Source organism: Peromyscus maniculatus, chromosome 4, assembly GCF_049852395.1.
Source record: "Peromyscus maniculatus bairdii isolate BWxNUB_F1_BW_parent chromosome 4, HU_Pman_BW_mat_3.1, whole genome shotgun sequence".
NCBI lineage: Eukaryota > Metazoa > Chordata > Mammalia > Rodentia > Cricetidae > Peromyscus > Peromyscus maniculatus.
The window spans coordinates 8,623,412-8,635,458 of NC_134855.1; the positions used below are offsets into that span (position 1 = coordinate 8,623,412).

Consider the following 12,047-nt stretch of genomic DNA (forward strand, 5'->3'; position numbering starts at 1 on the left):
TTTGGGAGGGAGAAAAAAAATCACAAGAGACCCAGCATTAAATGGATGTTTAAGGTCTTCTGGGAAGGGAGATGGTGCCGGGGAAACCACGAAGGAGTCAAGGCAGCCAGCCCTCCATCCAGCTCCAGCTCCTGCCTCACAACCTGGGAGGTCTGAACCAGCCACCATGCTACAGAAGTGCAATTCAAAAGAACACACACCGTACCACACACTGCAGTTTCCATGGAGTGCCAAGGAGCAGCCACTGTCCGACCCCATCCCTACATGTCCTGCTTCCTACTTGGAATGTCAGCAGCTCTGGTGGCAGAAACCTCCTATTCCTGTGTTCATCTCTGTTCCCCAGCCCAGCACAACCCTCACAGGGAAACACTCAGCACACTTGTTAACCAGGGTGAGGGAGAGAAAGAGCGATGAGAGAGACGGAAGAAAGCAAGGGTTAGTAGCCACGCTTCAGCTCCTGAACTCCAATGTCTCCCTGTGCCAGCAACACTGCTTTAGTACTTCCAGTTAAGCCCACAACACCTCCAGTGTGGTTTCGGGGCACAAGGGGCAGTGTCCTGCTGCAGCTGTACTCCAGGGGGCACCTGACTGGTGCACCCCACTCTCTGTCTTCATCTCTGCAATGTGGCAACAGTACAACCCAGCCTACCAATGTCATATGTTGGGTCGATTCCCTTTTCTGCACCAGAATCTTCCCTGGCTGTTATTTGCAGAATTTATTCTTTAAATCATGCACCATCTATTTTTTGGCTCCTCTGATAGAAACAGATTCAGCAACCAGACAGGCTGGCTGTGTTGGAGAAAGATTCCTCTTCAAGTTTAGTTCTCAAGCCTCAACTCCTCGGGTAGAAACAAAGTAGGAACGCTTAGAAGAGTAGGAAGGACATGCCGTCTTTTGCAGTCTTGAGCCTTTGTGTAGACTCATCTTGTGGGCTCTCAGCTGCAGCAGCTTTTTAGTATTTTGCTAGTGTACTAGATTAACCTGTGCTGGAAAAAAAATGCGCTACTCCAGCAAAACCATCCAGCTTGCCCTATAATGCACACCTGCCAGGGATATTTATTCTGGTTCACTGCTTGCAATGTTACAGCAGAACAAGAGAATTTAAACCCATCTAGGCTCCCTGAGAAATGGAAACAATAAAACAACCCTACCTATTGAGCCAGACATAATCTCAGCTTCCCCATGCCCTAGTGAAACACTACTGCACAGATTCAAAGAGGGGAAACGAGCCACTCCAGCCCGCACGGTCCTCCTCCTTAGGAGGTACTTGGGTTATGAGTCTGTGTTTGGTACAGGGCTCTGAGCAAGCATGTACCAGGATAGGAAATCAAGGCAAATTATCAGGGCTCTTGCCAAGAGCCTCCAAAGCCAAGGCATCTGCTGGTTCACAAGGCTCTGTGAGTGGAGCAAAGGCCACCAAGAGTGGATTCACTTGGTTCACAAATACCAGAAGGGCAAACAGATCAATCAGCCCAGGAAAAAGTCCTGGTGTCCAGTTCTCTGTTGCTCACAGCGATCCAGTCCTCTGACCCAGGCCTGTTCGGTATGGGAGGTGTTAACAAGGAGGTGGCTGGCCAGGATGAGTGTCCACTGAAGTCCCTGGTTTATGGAGAGGCCACGACAGCTGGAAGGCATTCTAGGTTTGTGTGTCTGAGGTAACAGAAGAGCTCTCCTGGCATGGCAACCTCCCAGGCCTTTCTCCTACTGGAGGTGTGCTGTGGGGCAGATTCAGCACAGACCAACAGTCTGCAGCAACAGTTTGCCCTTCCATTTCTCCTCACTTGGGGAAGGAGGAAGAAGAGTAAAAGGAAAAAGTAAATAAAACAAACTTACTCAATACTTTCTGGGGTTCCGGTAAGTACACAGGGCCTCTCTGGAATCCCAGAACTCTCTATAAGAAGAATCAAGAAGATGAGGTGTGTTGGTGGGCATCAGGCAACCGTGTGCCTTTGCCTCTGTGTATAGACTGTCTCTCTGGGGCTGGCTCCTACACCACCCCCACCGAAGAACAGTCTCCCAAAAAGACCAGTTTGCTTTGCTGGGGAACAGAACTTTAGTTCTCAATGTAGAGACTGAGTCCCACAGGGGAGCCAGGAGGACATGGCAGAGCTCTGAGAGTTGGTCCTAATTACCAAGCTCCACTCACTCTGACCTGCCCAGAGGCTCTGTAGCATCTGAGTCACTCCATTATGCTTCCCTCGCTCTGTCTGCAGAGCAGTCTCATGGACACAGGTCTGCAGACTGCTCTGAGGTGCTAGTAAGGACTTCATAAGCACATCAGGATTAGAGCAGCTACTGTAGCCATAGCCCAAGAAATTGGCAGCAGGGATGCAGCAGCATGGGTCCTGGACCATTTGACACGAGAAGAAAACCTTTGTTTCCAACACCCACATGTTTTAGACTGACCCTAAAAACTCCTTAAAAAAATGCGTCCTCAAAAAGTTGAAGGAGGGAACTGGGGACATAGCATTGTCCTAGCCTATGTGAGGCTCTGTTTGCAGCCCCCCCTCCCCCGCACTGTAAAAAACGAGCAAACAAAATTCTCAATAGCTAACAATAGCCAACAGCAATTACTGCCTTTAAGATATGACAGCGAGTTATCTTACAAATGACAAACAGCTTCTACCGCAATGTCTCCAGACCCTTCCTCTCAAATAGAAAGAAGACACACTCAGATGACATAATAAAACTACAAATAAAATAACAACTGTTGTTCAATCTGTGTCTTTCAACACCCATGATCAACACTGCCCGTGTTGTAGAGGTCCTGAAAGGTGTCTGATATCCACTCAATTAGCTAGGACCCCCCTGTCCTCTCTCCACAGAGTGGAAGGGTGGTTGTGCAGGGAAGCTGGGTGCAGGCCCCACCATGCCTGGCATCCCATTCTGGTGCAGAAAACATAGGTGCTAGCCCAGCCGGCAGGTGTCAGGAAGAGGCCATGCCGGCCAGAGTTGAGTGCTGCCCTAAAAGGCAGGAGAGAACCTCATCTCCAGGCTGGCTTCTGCTCTGGTGCTCAGGTGGGGTCCAACTCCACAAGTGCAAAACAGATGGCAACCACACATACTTACCCTAGCCTCTACCAAAAAAGCAAAGACACCGAATCTGGAAAATGTGTGGAACACTGATTTCTACTAAAGAAATCTATGAGAAAAGCAGCCCTTACCTGAGGCAATTTGAATTTTGCAACCAGATTCTGCTTGAATTCGTGAAATCTGCTCACCTCCCCTGCCAATAACTGCAACAAAACGAGCCGGGTCAGAATATACCTCCCCTTCCACACTTAATCATGCGGATAGCTTAATTAACCCAACAGACATTGATACTCTGCTCCCAACTCCCTGGAAGCTGATCTCTGGGGAGCCCATCAACTCCAGGGCATCACAGCAGCAGAAGCTACATGTGAGATCAGCAGGCAATGGTACCTTAGCTGAGGTGACCTTAGCTGGGGGTGGCCAGGCACAAATGCTCTGACTCTACCGACTCCAGTGCCCGACACACTCCCACTAGCATTCTCCCACAGGCAACATGCTCCTAAGAGATGGTAACAGACCAGGATTAAGGGAAAAGAATGCAGATACTTACTAAATCCAACCATTTTATCAGGCACTTTGAATTCTTCTGTTATTACTGCCCTAAAAACAAACAATAATTTTTAAGAAAAAGTCAGAATTCAAAATTCTGCAACCCCCTTCGATCCCCAAGATAAAAAGCTTACAGCAAATCATGCTGATTTGGCCCCTCCCAGGCACTCAGAGAGTGTCATTCCATGCCTCTTTGGTCAAGCATGCCTCAAGAACACCAAAGCTTCTCCCCTCTAGTCAGAAGTAAACCATCCTGATCCTTAACCAGCTCCTTCCTTAGCTGCCTGTTCTACATACAGCTGTGCTCTTGTGGCAGGACAGTTAAAGATCTGCTAGGGTTTAGAAAGAGGTTCAGACACCTATTCGAGTGTGCTCTCTAGATTAAAACAGAGATAACTTTTTGGATTTCCTGATCTCTTTGTTTCCTAGCCCCCCTCCAATATACCTATGTCTTCTAAGGTGGTAATGTGCCCACGACAACCAGCACCCCGCATAGCCTAATCAGTGTTGGCCAGGCCAGTATAATCGCCTCACTCGTGCTGTGAGAGACTCTTGTTAAATATGATCCTGTCCATCAGGTGCCTTCAAAAACAAAAAAAAAAACCTCCACTGGCTCTTTCAAACAAACTTTAAAATGTAGCATGCAGTGTATTGTGGACAATATCCAATTGCCCAGCACCCTGGAAAGCAATTAAATCTAAACATTTACCTTAGGGGATGCTAAATACAAGTAGTTTATTAAAAAAAAAAAAAAAAAAGCATACATTTTTAAGCATCTCCCACACAGCTGGATTTTTACCCATCATGGAAAGGATTGAATACAGTCATGTTTTCAGGGGAGTGCAGCACTTAGAAGAAATCTAACAGCATAAACAGCACTGTCACCACATCACTGTGACAGGAGCCACCTCAGCCTGTGTACATGGGGACCTTTCCTCATTTCTCTCCCTGTCTCGAGCAATACAAGCATTCACCCAATCCTAATAGGGCCAATTCACAGCCCTCAAGGCCTAACACCCCCTGGCATCCCACAGCCCTCAAGACCTAACACCGCTGGCAGAGACCAGGCCCGTCAGGTTGTGCTCCAGCACAGATGTCAAGGCTGGGACATCTTGTACACAGGACTGAGCACTGTGCCTGCTTATGTAGCACAGGCTGTCCACAGGAGCCGGCTAGAGTGCCTTCTACATTAGCACAGTGGGTCACCCTGGACGGAGTGCTCACCTAGCATGCTTGCTGGCAGTCCTAACTCATCCCCAGCACCAAGAACAAAAGCAGTCCCTAAAACAACATACACAATAGAGAATACCACAGAGCTGGGCAACCCCTCAGCTCTCATAAATAACACTGGCAATCAATCTCTAACTCCCCTCGATGTACCTCTAGCTGCCCTGGAACTTCCTATTTTAGACCAGGCTAGCCTTGGACTCAAAGACATCCCATCCACGCCTCACAAGTACAGTGACAGTCCTATGACACCACACCCCCAGCTCAAAGGCTCTCTTCTGAAGGCAAGGCTCTTAGAATAGGTATTCTGGAAAGGAAACATGCTAATTACAGTTTAACAGGAAATGCTCATCAGCATTTCATACGAACAACCCCATGTCAATTATTTTAACTCATTAACAAACAAAACAATGCAAACAAGAAAATCAGGCTAAACCTTCCATTTAACTGACTCTTAGTGGTGTTTAGAAACCCCCAGCATTCACATACAACATGGAGGGCAGAACTGTGTCACTGGCAGTGCAGATTAAGGACACAACTGACAGTTACAGTCTGCAGAGGAGAAGCAGCATAGTCTCCTGGGCACTTTCCCCCTCCTGTAGGTGATGCTATAACCAGATGCTCTTATCTTACAGATGGGCCCTTTTAAAGCCTAGGATCTTTGTCTCTAAATCCTCAACTTAATGGAAGGCTATGAGGGAAGAGGGAGAGAAGAAACTAAGGCACTAAGGCACTAAGAAACTAAACATTGTTCAACAAATCCCCAGTCCCAAGCACATCCTGCTTCTGAAGCCCCATACACTCTGTTCACCCAAGAACTGCATTCTTCTTCTGTGAAGAGGCTGAAGATCCTGAGGCACTGGGAGATTCACAGAACCAGCAGGACAATGCACTCCCTCCTTTCAAATTTAATCTACAGTGGAAGAGAGCAACTCCACCATTGTGAGAGTCTCTTGAGGCCCAACAGGGGTGGCTTAGTGCCTCATGTCAGTCTGCTCCTCTGGCTGATACTGTTTTGGAGAGGGCTGGCAGAAACCATGGGTCTTAAGGAAATCTAGCCCCTGGCTTCCCACACTCCCAACCTCTGACTTGCTAACACTCCAGTGCAGATGGTGGATCAATAAACAATTAGAAATGATCAATAAATAATAAAACATAACCCACTGCTTACCTTTGATGTACCAAGGCCCCTAACTGGTTACCTACTGTGGCAAAGAGAAAGAGAAAAGAAAAATCAAAGCATTAGCACGGATAAACTAACTTCATCCTTACCCGCATTCTTACTGTTCAGGGGTGGGCGGGAGACAGAAAGAAAGCAAACAGTAATTTAGGCTCAGTGGCTGAAATGAATGCGTTATGTGATATGAAACAGGAGGGGACGTCTTGTTCAACAGTCTCTAACCCAGTGTCCAGCTGAACGAAGGATAAGAAATTGATCTGTGTGTCCACATGCTGAGAGGCCTAGGAAGGAAGCCTGTCTGTCTAAATCCTGCCCGCTCCCTCCTGCTTGCCATCCAAACCCAACGTAGATACACCGGGTCCTTCCTACTCTTTTAAAACCAAATGAGAAGATTTATCTCCTTGGAAGCACTGAGGACTGCTCCATGGCAGCTGCAGTCACTAAGAACACGCACATATGCCCCTGTTCTGTAACCCCCCCCCCCTCACCCAGAACAGCACCAGAAAGGACCAGGCCCTCCTCCTGCAGCAGCTTCTCTAGTCCATTTCCCAGAGCTGAGTGCCTCTCTCAGGCCCTCACTTTAGAACAGACTCTGCAAACCGCATTTCCAGAGTGGCTCTCTCTGCCAGGCCCCCTGGGCTAATCTCTGTCTCTCGGCTATCGATGTGCCTGCCCCTCCTTCACCAGCCATCAGCAGAAACGGTTCTGTGCTGCTTCTCTTCTGGAAATGCAGTTCAAGAAATACAGTCAGTGGACAAAGGGAGACTATAAACTCAAGAACTGAATGGACCTTTCGGGATGCTAAAAGAGCATTCAAAAATATGTCCCTGGGGAAAGTGGGAAAGCATCAGCCACAGCAATGTCTGGGAGAGTGAAAATGCTTAAGAAGGCCAACTGCTGTTTCCCGTCCAGTTCCCCTGCCATCCCCTGGACAGTAGAGGTCCGTGAAGAGACAAACAAAAGCAAACCAGACCATGACATCCTCAAAGGAGAGAAAGCAGAGGAACAATATAGCCAAAAGTAAACTACTGAGTTCACTGAAGCTATTGATCCAGAAAAAATACTCTATTCCATCTGGATCAATAGCAAGCTGACAGTCTGCAGCCAAAGCAGAGACACTGTACACTGTTAATCGCTCATCTCAGGGGAAGAGAGTTGTTTTTAATCGACTCCTAGAACTTTCTTTGCCCTTACCCAGTGCTTGATTCCCTTTCGCATGAAAACTGGATACTCTCCAGCTTAGCAGAGGAATCCCCATCATGGGCTTTGCCCAAAAACTGTCCACCACCGAGGGGACAGAACAAAACGCCAGAGAGAAAGGCAAGGGCAGAGGCTTGTGGGCTGCATAGCAGTTCCCCCTGTAATTCCAGCACTCAAGAGGTTGACCAGCCTTAGTCATACGCACAGATTTCAAGGCAGCCTGGGTTATACTGAACCCTGTCTCAAAAGAAAGTTTAGCTTCCTCAATTTCCATCAGAATCCTCTATTAGAGGATGAAGAGTCCACTGAACACAGGAAGAACTAAACGCCCGCCAGTGAATGCAGTCCTCAGTGAGAGCTGCATGGCAGACTGCAGGCCCTGGCTCAGAGAAGCCACAGGAACACAGCAAAGGGCAACTTGGCCACAAAGAACCCTGTGAAACTCACCGGAACACCATTCAATGACAGCCTGTGTTCACGGCAACAGAAATTCCTTTTTGTTGGCAAGGTACATGTCACTGGCCATACACATGGCATAGTTCTGTCTCCCAGACACTCAGAGGTGCCCCAAACACTGGAACCAAACCTGCACACACCATTACTACTAAATACACAGCCTTCAAGGGCCATGACACCAAAGGACAAAACCAGATTCCACCACGTCAGTATTGGGCCTCAGGCAGGCTAAGAAGCCCAAATTCTCCCCTCTCTCCATGCAAGCACAACACATGGTACACATGTGTGGCTCCATGCATCTATCTTATTGGGTGCCTAAAAATGGAACCAACAGAAAGGACATTGGGTGCTGTGCATGCAACTACAATGCTCCTCTTGGGTCTCCTCTGTCCTCCTGGTGGGAGGGTCACACTAAGGAGGCATCTCACTTCCCGAGTCCCCTTAGCTCAGTTCCAGCATACCTGCACTCACAGGGTGGTTCTTACTGACCCTCCACACCAAACAATGGAAACTGCCTGGGATGTTGAGGGAGAATGAACTTTTCAGATATGCAGCAGCTGACAATATAAAAAACTATTTCTGAGGAGTAACATCCTGTAAAATTTCAGCAATAATCTTAAAAAAAAAAAAGTATAGTGCCAAACATATTCTTTCTCATGAGGGAAAAAAAAATTACCTTGTTTTTGGCCATTGCAAAGAAATGCTAGCAAAGTATCACTGGCCAATTAGCCCAACTTTCTAAGAAGCTGCAACTTTTTTTTTTTTTTTTTTTTTTTTTTTTTTGTCGGAGCTGAGGACTGAACCCAGGGCCTTGCGCTTGTTAGGCAAACACTCTACTACTGAGCTAAATCCCCAACCCCAGAAGCTGCAACTTTAATAATCATCTGCCCCTACCCCCCAGACACCAGGTGCTTGGGATAGATACCAGAGTGCAGCTCCAGCAGGAAGAAAAATGGCAGGATTTTTATGCTCAGCAACAACAAAACCAATTTCCTCTTCAGATTCTTTTTTTTTTTTTTAAGAGATGGTTGGTTCTTTCTTAGGCCACAGAAAGGCAAAGGTAGTTTGTCTTTTTTTTTTTTTTTTTTTTTTTAAGATTTATTTATTTATTATATATACAGAAGAGGGTGCCAGATCTCATTACAGATGGTTGTGAGCCACCATGTGGTTGCTGGGAATTGAACTCAGGACCTCTGGAAGAGCAGTTGGTGCTCTTAACCTCTGAGCCATCCCTCCAGCCCCCCAGATTCTTGTTTTAAGTCTGGATTTGTGTCCAAGAGCACCTTCATGCATAGTGCAGGCTTCATGGAAGTTCAGGTCACTGCTGCACACTCCAGGCTAACAGGCCGGAAGCTCCCGAGGAGTGCTGGGATTGCAGACACTGCACACTGATTTATATGGACTCTGGGGACAAGACCTTGGGGTTGTCATGCTCTCACACAATTGCTTTACCCCCTGAGCCATCTCCCCAGCCCTCCTCCCTCTTCAGTTTCAACATTCCCCCGAAACCCAAGCGCCCTCCCTTCTGATTATGATTGGCCCTTTCCTGGTCTCAGTTAAAGTCAGTGATACCCAGGTGGCTGAGGGGGACATAAAGGCTTCCTGTGTCCTATTACAGCAGCTCCTGTCCCAGACCACAGAGTGCTCCTTTGCTGAAGGGCCTTTAGGGCAAGTGATCCATTACTAATTTTGCCAATTATTTTTTTGTTTGCTTGTTTGCCTTGTTTTTTAAGACAGGGTCTCTCTGTATAGTCCTGGCTGTCCTGGAACTCTCTCTGTAGACCAGGCAGATCTTGAACTCACAGAGATTCACCTGCCCCTGCCTCCCTAGTCCTGGGATTAAAGGTGTGTTCTACCACCACCTGACTTCCATTTTACTTACTTACTTACTTACTTATTTATTTAGTTAGTTAGTTTGTTTTTGAGACAGGGTTTCTCTGTGTAGCTTTGGAGCATGTTCTGGAACTCGCTCTGTAGACCATGCTGGCCTTCAACTCATAGAGATCTGCCTGCCTTTGCTTCCTGAGTGCTAGGATTAAAGGTTTACCACCACTGCCCGGCCTCCAATTACTTATTTTTGAGAACTGAGAGAAGGGAGGTAGAGACAGGAGAACTGAGGGTTCCAGGCTAGCCTGGTGTACTTGGTGATACTCTCAACAAAGAAAAAACAGGCAACTGCTTGAGGGTGTTCCTCACTACTAAACCTGCCTTCTTTCCTGAGTCCTAAATCAGCAGGTGTAGGTTCTGCTCAGCCCTCAATCCCTTCTTTGGCTACTGACCAAATCGTGAGCATGCCTGTCCTGATCCTCAGCTTTCTCATTCTTTTTCTGAAGACACTCTCACACTCCATGCAACTGCATTCCAACTTCCATGGAATATGTCATTTTTTTCTGGACCCTAACTAAAAAGGCAGGGTGCTTTCTTCTTCCTCCTAGCAACTTTGAAGAGTTATAGCCTGTATGCACTGCAGACTGGAACAAACTGGTCTGCAATCCTCAAACAAAATAGGAAATGACAATGAGTTTGGTACATGTCTGCTAGCCCATCACTTAGGAGGTAAAGAAAGAATCAGGAGTCTGAAGCCATCATGAAGAAGTGCAAGTTCAAGTTCATTTCAATGTCACTCCTGCTTGCTCCTGAGCAGAAAAGACCAGCAGCAGCAGCTACACGTGGCACTGCCCTGCCACACCTGCTTTCCCCACTACCAGGGAGCTGCTGTCATTAGCAGCCTTCCAGGGCACAGCACAGGACACCTACACACTCACTCCAGCTGCCTGGATCCACATGGGCGCTGCCATTATCTGGGCACTTTTGGATCATTGTTTAGGAGGTGCTGAAGACGGAACCCAGACTTTCCTGCACACTAGGCCAGTATACGACCACTGAGTTGCACCCTCCTCCTGTAATATTGTTTCTCCTCAGCCACCACATCAGGCCATTAGGGTGCATAAGGGTCCAGTGTACACTAACTCAACTGGAGGGTCAAGATGAATCAACACCTGTACCCCTCCACCAGTACACCCTTAAAGCCAAGGCCTGACCCAGAAGCAACAGAGTAACAGTGAGTGAACAGTAGTGCTCTGAGGCCATCAGCACAGTACTAAGCCTTCCTCCCATGATAAATATGGGGCCCCAGATTTCTTTTTTGTTTTTTTTTTTTTTGTTTTTCGAGACAGGGTTTCTCTGTGTAGCTTTGCGCCTTTCCTGGAACTCACTTGGTAGCCCAGGCTGGCCTCGAACTCACAAAGATCCGCCTGCCTCTGCCTCCCGAGTGCTGGGATTAAAGGCGTGCGCCACCACCGCCCGGCAGGGCCCCAGATTTCTTAAGAACCAATTTACCACATAGTGAAGGTTTACATTTCCTAAGCCTTTATTTCAGTTTTGTGTGATTTTTTTTTTTAAGGTGTATACTAACTAGTTCTGATGGAAACAGGATTTAACTCATTCATGAGGGATAAGTTTTAAAAGTAAAAGCACTTCCTTTCCTATTTGTGGCAGTCCCGAGGATTGGATTTAGGGCCTCAGCCTAGCTCAATCTACTACCGAGCTACAGTCTCAGCTCTAAAACACATCTTGCTACAGTCTTCATGGATAGTCTCATGACGAGCTGTCACTGACTACAACTCATCCAGCTCCCCAACACTAGGGCTAAGCCTGGATGAAGACTATTTCTAGAAGGAAGTCACATCAACCTTGCAATCTAACACCAAGTAGGAAAGCACCGGCCGAGGCTAGGGGTCTAGATACAGACAGAGCAGAGAAGCAGCAGTTGAGCAGGCTGCCACAAAAGCAGAGGTGGACAGCCAGGCCACGAGGATCTAGGGCGTAGGAGAGAACCCTAACAAGCCAGACAGCTCTGGGAGTGGTACACCTCAGCATGTACAAAAGTCTGACAGGAAAGCACTGCAGTTGAGAACAAGGATTTCCAAACTGATGCAATGTCAAAGGTGTATCCCCAAAGATGCAGTACATGTGGATATCAGCATTCAGAGGTGAAGGGTTTGAGAGTCTGGGACTATGGTTTCAATGAACCATCTCAATGGATGGCACTGTGGGTAAAAGAGCTTGCCATAAAGCCTGATGACCTGAATTTGACACATGGAACTCACAAACAAGTATAAGGAGAGTCCTCTGACCTCTGTTCACAACCACAAGTATACCATACAGACTATAAAAAGAGTGACGAGTATAACTGCTTGAGCTACATGATGAGCCTGACTCCTGCCTCTGTCTCAAGGAGACTAAAAGGCTGGGGAAGAGCAATGAGCAGGCCTGGTGAGCTGAGCTGCTGTCCTCCTGTAGGACTAAGAGGCTAGAGAAGCCATCTCAGGGACTGGAGAGTTGGCTCAGAGGCTAAGAGCACTGGCTGCTCTTCCAGAGGACCCAGGTTCAATGCCAGCA

General features: G+C 47.5%; 1 protein-coding gene across 8 annotated transcripts in view; it reads right to left on the minus strand.

Annotated features, from left to right (window-relative positions):
* Fubp3 (far upstream element binding protein 3) overlaps positions 1–12,047 on the minus strand; it is a 47,868-nt gene that overhangs the window by 18,498 nt on the left and 17,323 nt on the right. For 5 of the 8 annotated variants that reach the window (XR_013050408.1, XM_076568962.1, XM_006983442.4 and 2 more), the window contains exons 3-6: positions 5,982–6,015; positions 3,585–3,634; positions 3,166–3,237; positions 1,835–1,892 (exon numbers count right to left, since the gene is read on the minus strand). Coding sequence is in view for 7 of the 8 variants with exons in the window: in XM_076568962.1 (XP_076425077.1) it covers positions 1,835–1,892; positions 3,166–3,237; positions 3,585–3,634; positions 5,982–6,015 (214 nt within the window). In the remaining variant the exon portion in view is untranslated. The remainder of the gene's footprint in view (positions 1–1,834; positions 1,893–3,165; positions 3,238–3,584; positions 3,635–5,981; positions 6,016–12,047) is intronic. The other 3 variants (XM_076568959.1, XM_076568961.1, XM_016001987.3) reach the window with 1 other exon arrangement.